We start from the raw sequence: 20,287 nt of genomic DNA on the forward strand, positions 1-20,287 counted from the left end.
CAACGGTTGTCGCAGTAATGGACTTATAGTCTTTGATATAATTGAAACTTCATTTGGCAAACAAAAAAATCCAATAAAAGACTTTAAAAGAAATTAATAATAAACAAATCTTGCAAGCAACTTTGTACCTGCTGTACAAAAATGAGGCTCTGTCCATTAGACATGTAATCCGGTATACTGTTTATATATTTTTTTCCATTTGAAATCTTTGTGTCTTTGGTAAATTTAACTCCTATTGGCCAGTCTCTGAGACAAATATTTCAAGCCATTTGTTTATATTTATAAGATTTTGTATAGAGACATACATATATATATATATGAGCCAATGACATATATGGTCTCATTCATTGCATTGCACCACGTGACACACTGGTTGTCCCACCTGACATTTGCAATTAATTTTAAATTAAATGGACAAAAAATCTGACAAATGTTGTGACTTTTATTCTTGTTAGGGATATGATACACATATTTCAAAATAAAATTAGGGTGAAATACAATTTAGCTGTTTCGCTTTGGTTGTACCACCTGATATGTAATGTTTACCCCCTCACCTTAGCAAAACTGTAATTAATACATTTCTGAATATGTGATATGTAATTTATATAACTAGAAGTTAAGTAAATACTTTTAGCTTTAAATAATAATATAATATGACATAATATAATAATATTTGTCTAATATAACAACACTTTTGCAGTTTTGCCACCTGAAACACTGGTTGTGCCACCTGATGTTTGCAATTAATTTCAAATAAACAGGCAAATACTTTGACACATGTTGCTGATTTTGTTCTTTTTATAAAGTTTACACATAGATTTTTAAAATAGAATCAAGAGTTTGATGTTAAACACATTTTTAGCAGTTTTACAGTGTTGTACCATCTGACATGGAAAGTGTACCCGCCCGTGAAAAGTTAACAACAGCCTATAACAAAAAACCTTGACCTGACCGGTTGATTCCTCTTAAGATGCAACCAAATAAGTTTTCAATTCAAACAAAATATTCAGCTTTTTTAAGACAGAATGTCACAACAGGGGCTTGTTTTTAGAATTTAATCATTTATTTTCATTTGATTATCAAAGAATATCTTTTCATTTCAAAGAGTTAATTTCTTTGATTATGAAAATAGAAATATCCTCTTTTTAAACTATATAATAAACTCAAGCCTTTAACCATTCTCAAAACTAAAGCGATCTACCCCCAACAGGGAGCAATCATCCCCACAAGTTCTACACTTAAAACCTTTCATTTTATTTACAATAATAACATACTAGTATAGTCTGTGGGTATTTGTCAGTCCACACAGATGGAATGTACACATAGGCAGAAAGTTTCCTGAACACTCTTAAATAAAATGCTTTTTTTAAAATCAAAATGTCTCTGATCATTTTAAACAGAACAGTGCGAAAATGTATTATTAAATGATAAAAGGAAACAAGGTAAGTCCAAAAACATACTGAGATTTCACTGCTGTAACACAGGGGAAAACAGAAGACTTTAAAAGGTATGAAAAATGTTCATACCGTCTTCACACACTATACATTTACTCCCTGTGTTCTCTTATTGACAAACAGCTTTTTTTTTTTTTTTTTACCTTGAAATGTTTCGACTGCTAACTGAGGAAGACTGCAGGAAGTTAGCAGTCGAAACGTCACAGTAGCAAAATACCCCTACTTGTCTGTCAATAAAATGCAGGGAAAAGACCTTTACTTGATTGAAATCACTTAAACATTACAACTGAAAATAGTTGAAAATCCAACTTGGTGATATTTTTCTACACTTTGAAATGTCACAAGCTAAAATTTTGTCACAAATCATACCTGTTCATCGGCACATTTCCGCAAACATCTTACCAGGCAACCAGATGGTGGTAATGAATGCATTTAGGTATGCAGACATGGTCAAAACTATGTGATGAAGGTCAATCTGAGCATCAAAATAGAGAAAAAAGATGATTTAAGGGACTTTGAACATGCCATGGTTGCTGGTAGTCATGCAGGCCTTCGTGTCATTTATGCTTATGCTGCAGCAGGAATCAAAACTCATCAGACCAGGCAAGGTTTTATAAACTTCTATCATCCATTTAGGTGAGTCTGTGTGAAATTCAGCCCCAGTTTCCTGCACTGAGCTGGCAGGAGGAGCAGTGTGGTCTTCTGCTACTGTAACCCATCTTTGTTGTGCATTGAAAGATCTTTAAACCTCAGCTGTGGCTAACTGAGTTATTGTTGCCTCTGTATAAATTCAACCCAGTCTGGTCATTCTCCTCTAACTGTAACTCTGACATCAACAAGTCATTTTGGCCCAGGGATCTGCCGCTCAGATGATATTTTCTTTTTCTCTCACCATTCTCTGGAAACCCTAGAGGTGTTTATGTGTGATCCTGCTAGATCAGCAGTTCCAGACCAGCCTGTCTGGCACCAACAACCATGGCATTGTTCAAAGTCATCTTTGTCCCTCATTCTGATGCTCAGTTTGAACTTCAGCGCCTCATCTTGACCACATCTACATGCCTAAATGGATTGGTTGCTGTCATGAGAATGGCTGATCGGATATTTGTGCTAGTGAGGATTTAAATAGATGTACCTAATAAAGCGATCAATGTGTTTACTTAATTTTTAATGTTTTATATTTTGCTAAAGACTGGAACTGAAACACAACTACTCTAGCTTTGCCAAGGCTCTGGGAAAATGTGACTTGTTTCCCTTTGTGGGCGCTTTTTAATAGATTGTGTCATGTTATTATCAGCAGTAAACTGTTTGGATTTGTATGTTCAGAAATCTCCAGGCTTTCTGCATGGGGTTTTGTAGAAATGTCATTGGTATCAGTAACTGTGTGCACAAGAAACATGGCTCTAATGTGTCTAGATCTGAAGCTGTTGAGATCCAAAAGACTTTGAAATCTAATTTGAATAGCCAGAAAATCCTGGCTGAGGTGCATCTGATCAAATCAAACTGAATTGGTGTCTCTAACACTCTCTGAATGTGGCTGGAATTCTGATATGCAAAATGGCATCTTATGTTTTTGTATTTATTTTGCTGTGTTGGCTTTCTAAAATCCATTTGGCTTTGCTGTAATCACATATTGTGGGGCAGGCTGTTCTTGACTGAGGGGTCTGGCAGCCTATTAAACTCAGCTGTGGATGGTGCCACTCCCCTCCAATAGTCAGTCAGGCTCAACTTTCCTTATGTCCATGTTACTCCAGGCCGCACCAGGAAGTGACAAAGCTGGTGCTAAACTGACGCGCCTCAAATCCAAAGCAAGGATTTCTATAAACACCAGCTCCTTTGGTAAAACATCACCAGCTACTGTTTTGCTGTTTAGCTAAACAACACCCCCTGCTGGCTGGTTCAAGAATTCAACAAAATGTTTTCCATCTACTTCCAGTTTGAGTTCTCACTTTGGTTCAGAATAACAAAGTCTTCTCTGTAGGGAAACCACAGAGTTGTTTCTTCTTCTTTGGTCCCCTGTCAGCGTTGAATCCTGGAGACCATGTAGTAGAGCAGGAAGAAGACCACGACCAGGCCCACAGAGACATAGCAGAGGATTCGGCGGTTGTCCCTGCCAGATCGGACCATGGTGGAGAAACGCTTCACACTGCCGCTGAGCAGACCTGTTGCACTCAAGAAGTTTGAGTCCTAAGTGGAAAAAAAGACAGAAAAGGCAACTGAAGACCTTTCTAAACCTCAACCAAAGTGAGAACAACAGCATATCCCGTGGCTCAGCAGGTGGAGTCCATTGTCCTGCAATCAGGAGGTTGTGGGTTTGATTCCCACCTCCTGCAGTCACATTTTGATAGGTCCTCCAGCTAAACACTTAACCCCAATTTGCTCCCCCTGCTTTGTTGGTGGCATGGATGCGTATGAATGGGATTAGCTAATACTGATGGCTCCATAGCAAAACTGTGCCATCGGTGTGTGAATATTGAGTGAAAGAGTGTGAAGCGGTAGGTCTGACCTGCAGTGTAAAAGTGCTTTCAGTAGTTGGACACCTAGAAAAGTGCTATACAAGCTCAAGTCCATTAACCATTACCATATATCCTCCTAACACAGTGTAACAAGGCTCTCAGATAGGGGATCAACTACATTTGTACAAGGACCAACTTTTATTATGACAGATGCTGTGAGGGTAAGATGTTCAGATATATCAAAATAGAGTAAATATTTTGTCCAATTATCATATTATTGTTTAAATATATCTATTTTCTTCCAAAATGTAGAACATTTTTAGCCTTTAACAGTGACACCAGTCCCTGTTGCCTATACTGCAGCCACAAGGGGGCAACTGAGACATTTTTAGTACATTATTTTGGGGCTGTCATGTTTCCCATCACTGGGTTTGATGCTGTTTAAAGAGAACCGCCAGTTTGTCTTCATTCTTAATGTTGACAGGATGAGGCACATATAATTATTAGTCATTAAAAGAAGAGGATTTATTCAGCTACACTGACTTCGTTTGAGAGGAATAGCTCAGACTCTTGGTTGAATATTCACTTCCAGTAGAGTTATTCCCCAGTTATTCCTGATAAAACGGCTTCAATCTCAGTTGTTTTTGGGGTTGCCTACAACACTGTAGGAATTTTACGAAAAAAGACAGTAAATATTACAACATATTTTTTTTATCATCTTCTCGGGCCTGATAGAAAGCTGTTGGGGCATGTGCTGAGTACAAAAGAGGAAATGTATTGATCCAGGTTTGATCAGGAACCACCAGTTGACTCAGAAAACAAAGATTTTACTGTTTTTCTCTCCTATTTATCCATTTAAAAAAATAGGGTTGTCACATTATCAAATGTTTATATTTCAATATAATTCTTCTAAAACAAAAACTAAATTGATACTTGATCTATACCACAGAAACTAGAAACCGTGTCCTTGGCAAACAAAGTCAGGTAATTCCTTGTTTCTTTATCATTTCATTTTTTAATGCACAAAAATGCAGGTAAACTCTTCCGCACTATTTAAGTTGCATGAGTGAAAAGGTTAATAAAATGGATTTAAGTTTTTAAAAGCTAATGTACCGTTTGATAATATTGGTCATTGAAATATTAGAGTTTTAATTTCAAATCATATGGTATTAAATGGAAAACAACCAAAAGCATTACTATCTACACTTTTTATGATGAAAGTTATACATTTGTTCCTTTTGCTTAATAATTTAGCCTTCTCAGTAACCAGAGTTTTCTGCCTTAAATTAATGGGAGATTTAAAACCCCCAAAACAAAAGTTATCCATGTTACAAAGAAATACTCTGAGAAAATGACTTAACAATATGATTTAAATAGGCGTCTGCAAACTCATCAGCAACCACATCTGTCCAATGAAGTCCGATGCTGATTTAACCAGGGTTTCCTACTCACCATGCCATCCAGATATTCATTCTGATCATCCACCTCTCTGTCAATGTCATATGCAAGCTGTTGGATTCAGAGACAAGGCAGAAGATTAAAAAATTGAGGACATTTCAACCACGTGATATTTTTGCTTTTAGAAAAGGACTGTCTAACTGCATTAAATCAACATCTTATATCTGCTTAAACATGTACATGTTGTTTTGATTAATATCAGATAAGTACATTTAAGAGTTTGGTTGGGATTGAATAATCATTCTGCCTACTGCTGACTGCAAAAAAAAAAGATCAATTTAACAGACAAAATCAAATACTCACAGATTTCAGTCTGGAGACTTTGGAGGCCAAGTTTTCTGCTAGTCTTTTGTTTTCAGCATCCAGCATGTCATCCACAGAATCATGTCCTGTTAACACACAAACACATTAAACTGATGTTTTAACTGATGATTAAAGAATTCTAACATTGCTGACAAAAAGTAGACGTCACTTAATAATATTAATAATAGTCAACAAAAAAGCCCCTCCACACACTGTCATGTGCCATTCAGAAACACAGACAAGACAGTTTTCCTAATAGTCTGCTCAAAAGTAACCTCAAATATCTAAAAGCCATGCAATATTGTTGAAATCCTTGACATGTAACTTTTTAAAAACTGAAAATGTTAACAGGAGACACAAAACGGGCAGTTTTGTAACGCCATTAAACTGTTGTTTAGCTCCACAGATGTTGATTTCCTTTCCTAACGGTTCATCGTGGATTCAGCACGGGGTTTCCCATTCTCTCTGCCCTAGCTGCAGGGGTTTACCTTTTTCCATTGTAACTAACCAAAAGTGAAATATAGGCAAATGTATTAAATTGGCCATTCAATTGTAGTTGAAGGCTGTTTTTTTCCCCATAAAATTTATTTAGTGGAAGAAAGTGAAGTCTAGACAGAGGGCGAAAGAAGCTTATCCAACTGCGCCACATAACGTCAAGGATCATGATTCTGGTAAGCTAATGTTCAGGAACACCTATCAAACTTGACTGACGGTATACGAAAATATAAATAATCAAAACAAAAAAGTTACGTGAGGCTAAACATTTGTTTTTTACCAGAGCAAACACAAAGCACATAGTTTTGTGTTAACTTTAACCATATGCATACAGTTTGAGTTTAAAGACACGGAATAGCCCTTATGCTAATAGAAACGTTAACGTTCCAATGATTGGAAAAATAGTTTCCGATGGTGTCCAACTCCCTCACGCCGAATCATAAACTTTTAAAGAATAAAGCACAGTAAATTGAAAGGAAAAGCAAAGCTGAAAAACTTTGGTATATACAGGGCTTACATGTGATGTTGGTTATCGGCAAAAGACAACCTTTTTGGCTGATTTGCTAAACTTATTATTGTTACTGTTTACTCAGGGTACCATATTTAGAGAGTGATATATAAACTTAAACTGTCCTTTAATTTTATGTTGTATTCCTTACTGCACTTGAACGTTTGGAACCCAGTTTGGACCCTTGGGCAAGGTCCTTAACGCCATGAACACCTGTCTATGTCAAAGATTTAAGTCAGTGTCTGGTAAAAGACAATGTATCCCTGAATTAATGAAACTTCATGCTGAATAGGTGATATAAATTACTGCAATTGATTTTCTGCCTTAGTATCACAGAGATGTTGCTCGAAATGAATCACATCTGTGATTCGTCGCCAGAGGATGAAGCATGTACCGGTGCATTTACTTGTACCTAATAAACACGAATTTTATCATAAAAACGGGAAAATTGATGGCGCATATGTTTGACCAATCAAGAAAAGAAATGTCAATTGTAAGAGTCATGCAAGTACTCAGAATTCCTTGTTGAGGCGGATTGCTCTCTATAGTGAAAAGTCTTTGCATTTTCTTCTGGGCTCTCCTCACAGTGTTTGTTATTTTAACAGGAAAATTTCAGCAAATAAGCAAGCCATCTTCAGTTCCTGTCATATACAGGAGGTAATTTCTTCCCCAAATTAGTTTGGACACGAATTTACTGTCTGGTTGTATTTAATTTAAAATACCGGTTATCGTGGACTTAATCTACAACAATAATACTAGTTAACAGTGATGTTTTTATCTATTAGCGTTAACTTTGCACTATAAAGCTAAACTCATCGGCTAGTTAGCCTGCTAGCTTAGCTTCAGGTCTGTATTCGTATAGGTAAACTAACTGCGGATCAAAACACCAAATATAAACCTTTTGTCATCTCAAAGTTCAGCTTCTAACCCAGTTCTGATAAATGTAACATTTGAATCCTACAACTAGAGAGAGCTGATGGTCCAGCATTTAGAAGTGAATACGTGTCAAAAACAAATACCTCTATTCCAGTCCGCCATGTTGACAAGTGACGTCACGATCAGCTGTTTTCTTCTTCTTTCTTGAGAAGTTTTGGCAGGTGACAAACAACGAGTTAGCGCATTTCCGCCACCTACCGGTAGTGACGGAAAATCAGAATATCTAATGTGCACAGCTTTTTAGGAATGATTATATGTTATTATTTTCATTCAATTTTGTATGCCTGGGATACTGAAACAAAATTATGAAGCATTAATTTCTTAGGTCCTTCCGTAAAATGTCTATTATACCTAAATACAATCCCATTATTTAGAGGTTTTATAACATTTATCGTCTTTCTCCATCATATTTCTGAAAATGTCAATAACATGTCAGCTGTGTATAAAAAGATTATTTAAGTTTGGTGGTTCTCACTAACTATTAAGTAGCATTAGACATACATACAAGTTACTTGTCCAGTTTAGGATGGACCAGTTTACAATAAATGAATCCGTTAAGCAAGGTCATTTCACCAACTTATTTCTTTTATATGGATAGTTTAATCATGCAATTCATGCCAGTCTCCGTCTCAATCACCTTCAAATAGGAGTTACAACGTGAGGATGTGGAAGTATTTTATTAAGATTTCTGCATAATTCTGTGGCAGCAGAGCTGTAATCAAAGAATGGTGAAGATTTTTTGCTTAGTCAGTCTCTAACTGAATGTCACTTGAGCTCTTGAGTTAATGCTGAGATGGACTTTAGTAGATTGCAGGATCAAAGGTCATGATAGCTCTGACTGAAATCCTATCATGCAAATGTAAATCAGTGATATCAAGCTTTGTGCATTAGGTGTGTGTTTATTTAATCCTTCTGTGTCTCCCTGTGCTGTAATCCACCTGTGTGTGCGTGTGTGTCACGTGTGTGTGGAACCTGACGTGACGTCAGCCTGCATCACTGCTCAGTGGGGAGGGAGAGGAACTGTGTATGGGTGGTTTTTGTGTGTGTGCATGTGCTGGACAAAATTGGAAAAATAAAAGACGTTACAGTTTCTTTTATTTTTGCAATATATATACTGTGATATGACAAAATACAAGAAGTTTCTCAAAACCAAGTAAGCCAGTTTAGGATTGAATAAGTGTGATTAAGAATATAATCATTTATTAATTAGTTTATGTATTTATTAGGCTTTAAGGCTATATTAGGTTTTTTTTTTTACCTTGTTATATTATCTATTTTATCTAAAATGAGATGTGTGATGTTATTTTTCAACATTGTGATTATAAATTTAAGTATGTAAAAATAAACTTCATCTTAAGAATCCTTACAGCTGTGTTTATAGGTGTTTATGCCATCTTTGAATCCAAGATTAATTGAAACATTCTTTTCCGCCTAATTTTTAAACAGTTACTTTGTGTGTAGCTGATAGCTGGCTTGAGTTTCATCTGGCTGCAGGAACATGGTCTTTGACAGGTACACATAGTAAGTGGAAAAGCCTTACTCTTCTGCATAAAAAATATTGTTTTTCATGTGTTCATTTTTTGCAATAAATGTAGACTTTTGTGGTATGTTTACTCCAAAAGTTCATTGTGATAATGATAGAATTGCAAATTATTGCACAAGTGTGTGTTTGATGTGTGTTAGGGTGTAATGATCCCTTGTGCCTTGAATTTTATATTTTCTACTTTTATGCATTTAGCCTTGGTGGGAAGCATTTTGCAGTGGCAGGTGGTAATTTGGTGTGAAGACCTGATTTGTGCAGACCTGGTTCATGATTGTGCAGACTGGTGTGGGTGAATCTGGTCTGCATGTAAGTGGAATGCGCCTGCTTGGTTTATGCCACTGTTTAGACGTAGTTTGTATAGGCTGGTTAGTGAGGACTGGGTGTACACTTGGTGTGTGACTGCTGAGGACCTGGGTTGTCCCTCTCGACAGGAGGAGCTGCAGCAGCAGCAGAAGCAGCAGTCTCTCTGGCGCTGACTGAAGCCACAGATTGTCTAATTAGATTAAGCGAGGCTTTCCACAGATAATCATTTAGCCGGCTCCTGTTTTTTTCCTCTGATGGAGTGCTGCTTGTGACTGTGAGCTTGCTGAAGGTCAAACTGCATTTCTGAATATTGGACAGTTTTTGGGAAGAAACTTGTGGTCTTGGAGCAGGTTTGCAGACTGCTGGCTGAGGAGCTTTGGTTGGGTTATGGGCTGTTTCTGGACCTGGGAGCGTGAATCTGCTCAGAGTAATCAGCCTGCCACTAATACCTGCTGCTGCTAACAGGAGGCGATGGGGGAAGTTTCTGTAAGTAAAGCCTTTCTTGTCCTCAGTGCTGCAGTTATTCAGTAACAAAATGTTTAAACAGGAATGAAAAGGGTTTGTCTAAAACCAGACTTTTTATATCCTGATTGTATTTTAACTAATTTTATATACTGCTAATGATTCGTTCAGCTGTAAATTTTGTTGATTTTTTTTACCAACAAAACCAAAATAATCTCATTGAAACTTCTCTTATGAAGGTTTAAAGCCTACTGAGTTTTATGGATGTAAATGGAATTTCTTGTTTTTCCCCTGTTAGTTTGAAACATTCAAAAAGCTCTAGCTCTTAACATTCAGCTAAAGGCTTTATCCACTAATGTGTCATGACTTCTGGGTAATGTACGCAACCCTCAGGAGCTCTTTCTTTCTTCTTCAGCCTTAAACAGACTGCTTCTCTCTTGCTCAGATTAAGCCTCGACTGACTGATTGACACAGATTACAGCTGAAAGCACAGAGGTCACAACCTGTGAAGAACAAATATAAATGCTTTTAGTTCACACACCAGCAGCTACAACACTCTGATCCACACATATCAGTTTTATCTTTTATAAGACAATCAACAGTTACACTGATTATTTTATAAGCAGGGGTTAGTGGTCAGAGCAGTCTGCTGGATGGTGATAAGAACGGGTCGCTCAGGTCCTGAGTCCCTCTCTTCTCTGTTTGCCTGTTGTCTAGGTGTTGTGTTTTCATTTGGCTTTTTGTTAATGATGATGTGAAGAACAAGCAAGAGGTGCTTTAATGTAGTCCTGCTGTGCAGCAGTGTTAATTTTGGCAGCTATTTTTAATTTTAGTTTTAGTTTTAGTCTTTAAATGAAATGCAGTTTAGTTTTAGTCACATTTGAGTACCGTAAGTTCTATTCTTTTTAGTTTTAGTCTAGTTTTAGTCCGTAAAAAGTCCTCACATTTTAGTCTTTACTTTTACTCCAAGCATTTATTTTCTTGCTTAAATTTGGTAACAAATCATGGTAGTGTGTTCTCTGCCCCCTACCAAACCTGGGGTCCCTGCTTTCTACAGCTGAGAGATAGAATATCTATAGATACATTGCATTTGGACAGATTTACCCACAGTGGAGAAAGATTTTGAATGTCATATGAAAACTTAATTACATTTTAATCTAGTTTCAGTCATCTTGACAAAAACTTTTGTCAGTTTTAGTCATCACAGATCTGTTTTTGTTAGTCTTAGTCTAGTTTTTGTCATGGAAAAAAAGGCTGTCGACGAGTAGTCTTAGTCATAGTTTTAGTTGACGAAATTAGTCCTGCTGTGCAGGATGAAAGCATTATTTGAGCAACTTTTGTTGTGTAGTTTTTTCTTTCCTCATTTTAATGTGCAAACCCATGATTCTGCATTTGGAACAGTAACATGTAATGCTGATTTAAGAAATGAATAATTAGTATTTCTGAAACTTAGTTTCTTTCCCAAATGAGTTTTAAACCCTGATTTTTTAATAGTTCTAATGTTGTGCTTAACAGGGGAACATGATGATTCACAACTTTCAGTACCCCTTAATTTTGTATTTCAAAAATGTTTTGTCAGAATTTTGTTATTTGCGCATACTCTTTATGTTTTTTATTAATATCATGAAAAATGCACTACTTATGATCAAAGTTCCAGCAGATAATTTCACCAGAAATAATCAGTTTGTTATAACACTGTATCTTTATGATGGTCTGACTGTTTCAGAGCATCAGTCATGTAAAGAATACATGGCAGACGAGAAGCTGCCCTCACTACTATATTAACATAATACTTTCGCAGAAAAGTTTGAATTAAGGTCAAATTAAATATATTTATTCCTAAAAATACCAGTTTGTAAAACCTCTCTCATGTATCAACTGCATTAAAACACAGAGTGAAAATACTGCTTAGGACATAACCTTTCTATCCTGTGCCCAAAATACAACATTTAGCACAAAACTTTGCATTGTGTGCTAAATGTTCACATATCCATATATTTAGTTGCTTCTTTTTAAAAAGACCTCTGAAATAACTGGATTTTTTGTCACCCGACAGTCAGAGAGTCCCCGTCAGGCCAGAGCAGCATCTCAGGCCGACCACTGAGTTTGTGTTTATCTGGAAGGCCTCCTTCGAGCCCCTGTGGAAGGAGACATGGCCAGCAACTCATTTCGTGGGTCCAAACATGGCCGACGTGGCGAGGCCAACCATGAGGCAGAGTTCAGCTGCTCACTACAGGAGCTGCGCTCACTCATGGAGCTACGAGGACCAGAGGCTGTATCCAAAATTCATGAATGTTATGGAGATGTTCAAGGACTTTGTGCCAGATTGAGGACTTCGCCTGTTGAAGGTAAATCATGGCAAAAAAATCTCCCCCATCACTACTGTTGTTTAGTTTGTGTCTGCAGGGTTTTTCTACTGTCTTTCTAGAGCAATAGGCAGTTTTTATTTGGGGGCTCCTATGCCTCAAGTTCACCCCATTGGATAGATATTTTTATCTCTTATATGTTTACTGAACAAAAACACACTAGATATCTGCATTATGAGAAAAATCAAGCTTATGAACTCTCTAAGAGGCGGCCAAATTCTGGTCAATATTACACTCTGGGGATGTGATGTCATCTGGACACTCTGCTCTTCAGCCAGTACTCTTTCTATGAATAGGTCACCCATGCTAATAAAATCTAAATAAAATGAATCTGATTGCACTGTTAATGAAAAGTATAATAATGAGGATATTACTCTCAGTGTAAATCAAAGTGAATATAATGATGGGGGTAAAGAGACAAGAGTGGAGCTAATGTGATAGCGTCTATACCACGAACACGGTCTGTACCTTAATTATGACATTTATTCCATGTGTTTTTTTTCTTTTTAACCAAGTCTCATGTTATGAAGCATGCTGTTAAGCATGTAGATACAGAGCTTTAAAGACTGATTGACCAAATGGTGTAAGCTATATTTGAATACTGGAGACATGAGCCAGGTTACATGTAGTTTTAATATAAACCCTTCATGTGTGAATCATGCCATACAGCGAGAGAGAGAGACTCATGAAATAAATGCCTGCAGTGGGATGACATGACTCACACCATGCAGAGATATAGTTTATGTACAGGCAATAAACTATGTCCCAGTTCATGTCTCCAATAGGCTATTCATTATAACCCCACACAGTTTGGTCTGTCAGTTTTTATATCTCTGTAGCCTATCTACATTCTTAACCATGTGTTTCATAATGTGAGTGTCCCCATGATTAAGGCATAGATCTTGTTTGTGGTATGTCATCATGATTTCCTATTTCTAAAGACTATAGAAGGGGAATCGGGCTCTGTGCTTATTTGAAGAGAAAAGGCATTGAAGATATCACTGAGACACTGGGATATGATGTAGGTCAGACCAGGTTAAACAGCTGTGCTTAGAGCTGTACCAGTCGGGACTCACCAGGTAGGTCCTCTCTGTAGGTTGTCACAGATGACTACCATGGACTAGCATATTAACAGACATAGACACTATCATATTAACTCCACTCTCATCTCTTTGCCTCCATCATTATATTCACTTTGATTTACCCTGAGAGTAATTTCCTCATTATCATTCTTTTCTCCAAGAGTGTGATCAGATTCGTAAGATTTCATTAACATGGGGGGCCTATGCATAGAAAGAGCACTGGCTGAAAAGCAGTGTGTCCAGATAACATCACATTATCCAGAGTGTAATATTAATTGAAATGTGGCTGCCTCTTGGAGAGTTTATAGTTCAATTTTTTTCTCATAATGCAGATATCCAGTCTGTTTTTAGTCAGTAAACATATAAGAGATAAAAATATCTATCCAGTGAGGAGAATTTGTCTTTTCATGCAGGGTTCATTTGAACTGCTGGCCAATATCAGACAAAGACAGCATGTTCCAGTTTTTGATTAATGTATTCCAAGTTCACAAAAATTTGGACAAGAAGATCTGTCCTCATTTTGTAGAGATTCTTCAAGAGATGTTAAGTGATATGAAGTTTCACCGTAGGGCGGGGCAATTAATTGCAAATTAGATTGAGTCGCAAAATTGCCTGCTGCAATTTTCAAATCGCAGACAGTGCAGTATTTCTTTAACCTGAAATGTGGGAAAATACCAGTTTGACACCTTTTTTTGCAGCAGATTTTATGCTCTACACATTATGAAACCATTCTAGTTTCTTGTTGGGATATAATCCAAATTTCCTTCTTCCTGTATATGTTTTTCTTATTAAAATTAAGAATAACAAAGAAATGATCATCCCCTTCAATATAGTATTGATATCAGCAATAAATAATTCCATAAATAAGACCATGTGTATTGAAAACAATGAAATTATTTCCGAAGCAATTAATCTATAGTAGCATGAATCTGAATATGGGGGTGTAACAAGCTTTTATTTTTAAAGGAGGCATCTGGGGTGGGGGAGGTGAGGCTGGCTACCAGCTGATCGCAACTGGGGTATGACTTTCGTGAAGTAACGCTAGGCTTCATCAGTTTTAGATAGAATGAGCTAACTATTCTGGCTCTTATTGCAATTGTGATTCCATTTGCTTTGTTTAAGGGCATTATCATTTTTATGTCCCTCTTTGATGAAAAAAACATACATAAAAAACACAAAAAGGAGGATTTTTGTAAATTTACACTTGAATGTTTGCATTATGTGCATAAAATCTCTGCCGCTGCAAAAAAAAATAGATTTATTTAACTGGTATTTTGAAACATTTCAAGTAAAAGAAATATTGCAACTTCTGCGATTTGAAAATTGCAGCTGGCCATATTGCTATTTAATCTAACTTGCGAGTAGTTTCCCAGCCCTACTGTGCATGTTACGATGAAGAATGATTCATTGCTTTTGTTTGTTGAACAACACTTTAAACCTAAAAATAATTGCATATCAAAATGCAATACTGGGGGGGGGGGCAATTTGATTATTTTCACAAATCATTTAGCCCTATTTCACATTAGACTTTCTTTGATGGAAGCCATTTACATCTTTGTGTTTGTTGTGTAATTCTGAGCAGAGAGGGAACTTTCATCAGTAGTGTAACCCAGTCACAGGGTATCTTGTACCAGGGATGCGTTGAGAATTGGATAACTCTGTCATTTGATTGGTACTGGGAATGATAGTAATCCCATAAAGTAGTGGGAATTATCTAGTCATCACAAACCCACATTAAAAGCAGCGTGTATTTTTTTTTATTTTATCACTGACGTTGATTTCATTCCAACTCAACTACCAGTAAACTGAGGAGACATACAGACAATGTATTCGGGATTAATCTGTATTTATTTGCTCTTTGTTGTGTTGTTTGTGGTCAGATGTAACTCTATTTAGGTCTTGCTTTTTTGCCATTCCTTTTGGTAATAGCTTAAATCAAGATTTTGCTAAACTTTCTACTGACTGGGAAGTTCTGCCTTGATATGTCCTAAACTGACCTTCAGACAGTGAATGATGTGTATGTCATGCTGACCTGTAAATGGTAGACGCTGCGGCCTCTGCATTTATGGACTTAGTGTTTCCAATGTGTCTGCCCTTTGACATTTTTCGCCTCATCATTAATTCATCCTGTCTGTCTCTCTTGCACACGCTCAGTAAACACCTTAAGCATTTCAACTCCTGCTGACAGAGCGAGGTAAAATGTCAGCAGCAGCTTGAAATCGGTGGAAAATCCATCACAGTGCTTTTCTTCTCTGTGTGTCTTGGTGGTGACAGCTGGGGGGATCCATTAACTTAGAGTATAACCCCTGTCACCCAAGAGCACACAGCACTGAGCTCTGCCTACTGAGTTACATTTACAAGAATGAAGATGATTTTCTGGCATGATGAGGAAGAGTGCCTGGTTCTGTTCAAAGTGACCGAGTCAGCTGCAGCCAGGTAGCAGCTGCAGTGTGTCCAAAGGGATCTGAGCAAGTTCTGACATGTTGTTCTGCTCCACAGAGAGAACCAGTCTGCTCCCTGCTCCCACGTAAGACTGTACATATATACTGCAGATAGACACAAGCATCATGCATTGGAAACCTTTTCCCTTTAAATATGTAATAATTTCAAATAAGTGGAGTCAACACCTCATTTAAAAGAAGATTGATGCAGCCTGACTAATACCACACTAGTCTGCATTCATAATGTTTTGTAAGCCTTACTGAGAGAATGGCACTGACAGCTATGGAGCAAAGCTATTGTAGGGCAGTTGCAGGTGGTTGCGTTTCATTATTCAGCCCTGTTAACAAAGCATTTTGGACATTCGGATACCAAGTAGCTGTACTTAAGAACTGCATCTATGCTAACATTAACAATGTTAGCACTACTAACACGATGAATATGTCTTAGAGAAAACCTGATATTGAACTCACTTGCCTGCCCCTTATGCACACAACTATGTTTTCTGTTTCTCTTTTACCTTGGCATCCCTGCATGCTGTGTGCAGAGAGGCTGCTGGCAATAAGAATAATGGGAGTGAACTAGCCATGAGCTTAGACGCTGGCAATATCTCTTTAACAGTGTTTGTCCCTCTGTTGTCATAACATGCTTTCAAAGGACATGGTGATATACCCCAGCATATCCCACAAGTCAGAATTATACTTGCAGTGGTAGCCAGTTTAAAGGGCCGACGAGTACAAAACGTTTATTTACAAGAATAATTTACCAGTACTTGACAATTTGATTTGTTCAAAAAGTTTAATTCAGATGTTTTTTTAATATAAACATTTGCTCATATGGGATGACTGACAAATGATAAATATTAGAGCTAATGAACAAAAATATCACAGTTGGGATAGTAAAGCCCACATCGATTTTGGATTTTGTTTCCCAACCATTTTTCCTAGGAGCCCCCCTATATGTACCTAACAAAAGTGGAGAACGCCCCCCCCCAGGACCCAAGAGAGAAGAAAAACTGACACACTGCTATCAAAAATCAACATAGAATTTAACTGTTAAACTGATGAAACCCTAAAAAAGGCCTATTCATGCTTTTCTTATCAAAAGGCCTTTGTAAAAACTACTTAAGAACTGCTTTATCATGGTTTTAGTCAATATTTGCAAATCTATTTTTGGCAGCCTTAGAGCAGACAAATATGGACGCGTATAGTGCTCAAAACTAACCCTCTGGTGCATAGTGGTCACTGCAGTGGACAGCTCTTAAAAAGTCATTTTCTCTTAAATGCAATGGTTTCTATGGTGGAACTGCATATCAGCCTCTAGAGTGTTCATCACTGCTCTACTCCATTGAGGTCTATTCAGTGGTCAGTCAGTGTAACTACAAGTAAATTTCCTCTGAATCCAATATGGCCACCAGACAGCCACCCTTGCTGACCACTGCTGGTATATCATGCCAATCCTTCTATACCAGAAGAACCCCAGAAGTGAAAAAAATATGATGATATACAGTAACATTTGGGGAAGAATATTAATTATTTGGAATACGAAATTTTTATTTTAAAAATGTAGAAAATTACAAATAACTATGTGTCCAATGAAGTGGACATCATGCATCACACAGTATATTTTAAACACAAGTCATGTAATTGCTTCACTGTTTCTTGTGACTGTTTTGGTTATAAGTCAGTGTACAGTTGTTATATTTATAAGCCATTCGTTTAAAATTTACACTTTTGTGCAGATTAGCTGTAGCTTGTGTTACTATAGTAATTATTTTGTCATATTTTATAGACTTCAAATGCAGCAAAGACTCGGGATGCCTACAGAATGGTCCAGGAAATTTTGTCCAACTCCAGTGATAATAAGTCCAGTGATAATGAGTGTAGTGACAACAGTGATGATGAGTGGCTGCCAAAGAACAACAGAAATAGGAGCTTAGGATTATGGAGATGCAGATGGTCAGGATGCAGAAAGTGAGGATGACCATAGTCAAGAGGGCAAGGTCAGGATGCAGAAACTGAAATGTCTGTTCTTGTTGCCAAAAACAACATAAGGGCATGATAATATCAGTCCTGCATCCTTCTAGAACTGTGGAGATGTTGCTTTTGTTGGAGATGGTTTGACACATTGAGGTGTAAGATCCACTGCTATGGTGTAATTGGTTTTCTTATTAAGGTCTAAACATTGCTATACAGTCTTAAATTTTACAAAAATTTGTTGAAATGTTTTTCAAAGCATAAAAGGAAATAGGTGTTTGTATATTAACATAAAACACAAATTAATGCCTTTCTACATTAAGTTCTCTCTGTTTTATGTTGAGTGCTCAGGCGCATGATGTCCACTGGATTGGACATGTGTGTAATTTAAAAAAATAATATTTTTGAAAAAAAAAAAAAAGTGAACCCTTTTTTTCATGTCCTGAGAAGAATCAAAATACTTCAGAAAAAAATCTTGACCAAGGCTTTCATAATTCATGCATCAGAGGGTTAAAATGAAGGAGGTTTTCTTTTTCATTTTCAGAAAGGGATCGGCTAAATAGCTCTCATTACTCAAATAGTAAATCAATTATTAGAAATGCCTAAACGTTTTCATAATGTGTGTGCATTTTTTTACTCAAAATGAAAAGTATTTTCAGTTATCTCATTTGTCAATTTATTTTCATATTCAATTTGCAAATTTTTTGACATTAAAATGAAATAGAAAAGACATTAGATATTTGAATATTCTGGAAAGTGCGCTATTATTTAGCTCTCGTTATTTAAATGAAAACTCTAATTTGGAAATTAAAAGGCCAAAGCAAAAGTGTTTTTTTACTTTCAAACTGTGTGTGCATTTTTTGGCTCATAAGTAAAATTAATATTCAGTTATTCAATTTTCATTTTAATGTTCATCTTCACTTTACTCAATGTTCAACATTATTCAAATGAAAAAGAAAAAGACATTACTTTTCAATTTTCTAACAATGCACTGCATAAGTGATTTAAATTTCTTTCTATAACTTTTAATTAATTTATGAGTCTAAAAGCTATTTAGTGGATCCTTTTCTGAAAATTACAAAGAAACATCCTTTTCTTTTTCAATTGAATATGTTTGGAAAATTGCATGCTTGAAGATGACAATTGAAATGAAAATTGAAACACTTAAATTTAACTTTATTTATGAGTCAAAAATGCACACATATTTTGAAAATGAAAAAGCATTTCTGTTATTTCCTTTATATTTTCAAAATAGACTTTTTTTTTTTTTAATTTTGGGCACTATACGCTTCCATAGACAAAGCCTTGCGCCCCGCCTAAGATCTTTGGAGGAACTGGACTCCAGGTTGGGAATCAATGATTTTAGATGATGCAATTTTCTCCTGAGCCAATGTGCAGATAACAATTTCTGGCCAATTTCTTTCTTTAAAGCACCATATTTGACAGCCAAGGCTAAATTATGGAATTTGATTTCATGTTAATAATCAATTTCAGATTTTGGATTAATTATTAAAGAAATAGATTAGTTGGATGTGCTACATTAAGGTCACATTTTGAAAATATTTAAACATCTGAACGCTAAAATCAAATCATAGAAACAGAGAAGTCCACTGCTTCTCTCTCATCAGCTGAATTGTCATAAGACCCTTCTCTGCCTCATTTTCTCTCTGCTTTAATGAACAGTGATTATAGTTCTAGGGTTTTTACCGCCACATCTGTTAATTAGCTGAACACAGTAAATCTATAAGTTTGGCAATATGAAACGCATCAGTTCATGTCATAATGTTTTGTTTATGAGCTCATAAGTTTTGATTTTGTCATTAAGGTGCCCGTTCGTGAAAGAAGCACAAAGGGAATAACATTTTAAGATCCTGCAGTCTACTAAGGAGAGAGCAGGAACGGTAGTGTATATTTACATACACCCTTATCCACCATGGTCAGAGAGGTGATTTAAAGCAGGAGGATAAAGTATGCGTCTGTGTTTTTCCTCCGGTATATTTAACCTCTTTCTCCTCTGCAGATGGATGCCTCACATCTAAACTGTTTACATGTTAGTGTCAGGGTGTGTGTGGGTGTGTATGTAGCTTTTTTGTCACTGTGAATACGGCATGAAAGCCGTTGCGTCCATATGCCAAGATGAGCAGAGATGCTGAGCCATGGCAGTCTTGGCAGTCACTGGGGAAAAATTGTCCCATGTATGCCTCACTGTAATAAGCGTCTAATTTACCAGTACTAGTGCTAACAGCTGAGCACAGTTATAGTTAAACACAGGTTGAGACACTAAGAAATTCCAGCTGCCAAAGTGGCCAGTTGGATTTTAGTTACTAACTACAAACATAGAAGCCTTGTGCTCTAACCCAGGTCTTAGCATCAAATGCTAGTGGGCAGCTAGAGTGGCTCTTCCATAGAACTGCTTGTATGTACAACATCACTGAATAACCCGAGCTAACTTCAGTTCTGTTAAATGCACCAAACCAAGCCTGCAAGTGCAGGAAAGATAAGCCTCACT

The 20,287-nt window shown here is 36.8% G+C and overlaps 2 protein-coding genes across 3 annotated transcripts in view; one reads left to right on the plus strand and one right to left on the minus strand.

Annotated features, from left to right (window-relative positions):
* Positions 1-428: 428 nt before the first annotated feature.
* Positions 429-7,724, minus strand: bet1l (Bet1 golgi vesicular membrane trafficking protein-like). Its single transcript, XM_041796297.1, has 4 exons — positions 7,691-7,724; positions 5,669-5,754; positions 5,360-5,416; positions 429-3,638 (listed from the first exon to the last, which is right to left on the minus strand). Exons 1-4 carry the CDS (start codon positions 7,707-7,709, stop codon positions 3,471-3,473), a joined length of 330 nt encoding a protein of 109 aa, XP_041652231.1. The 5' UTR covers positions 7,710-7,724; the 3' UTR covers positions 429-3,470.
* Positions 7,725-12,067: 4,343 nt separating this feature from the next.
* The window catches only part of LOC121515159 (plasma membrane calcium-transporting ATPase 1-like), a 41,745-nt gene continuing 33,525 nt past the window's right edge, over positions 12,068-20,287 (plus strand). For both annotated transcript variants that reach the window (XM_041795787.1, XM_041795788.1), the window contains exon 1: positions 12,068-12,263. In XM_041795787.1, coding sequence (XP_041651721.1) covers positions 12,068-12,263 — 196 coding nt within the window. The remainder of the gene's footprint in view (positions 12,264-20,287) is intronic.

Source organism: Cheilinus undulatus, linkage group 9, assembly GCF_018320785.1.
Source record: "Cheilinus undulatus linkage group 9, ASM1832078v1, whole genome shotgun sequence".
Lineage (NCBI taxonomy): Eukaryota > Metazoa > Chordata > Actinopteri > Labriformes > Labridae > Cheilinus > Cheilinus undulatus.

Coding starts and splice junctions, on each gene's coding strand:
- bet1l (XM_041796297.1), bottom strand. Junction 5,417..5,668: donor AAGTCTCCAGACTGAAATCT/GTGAGTATTTGA, acceptor TGAATCCAACAG/CTTGCATATGACATTGACAG. Junction 3,639..5,359: donor ATGAATATCTGGATGGCATG/GTGAGTAGGAAA, acceptor TTTTCCACTTAG/GACTCAAACTTCTTGAGTGC.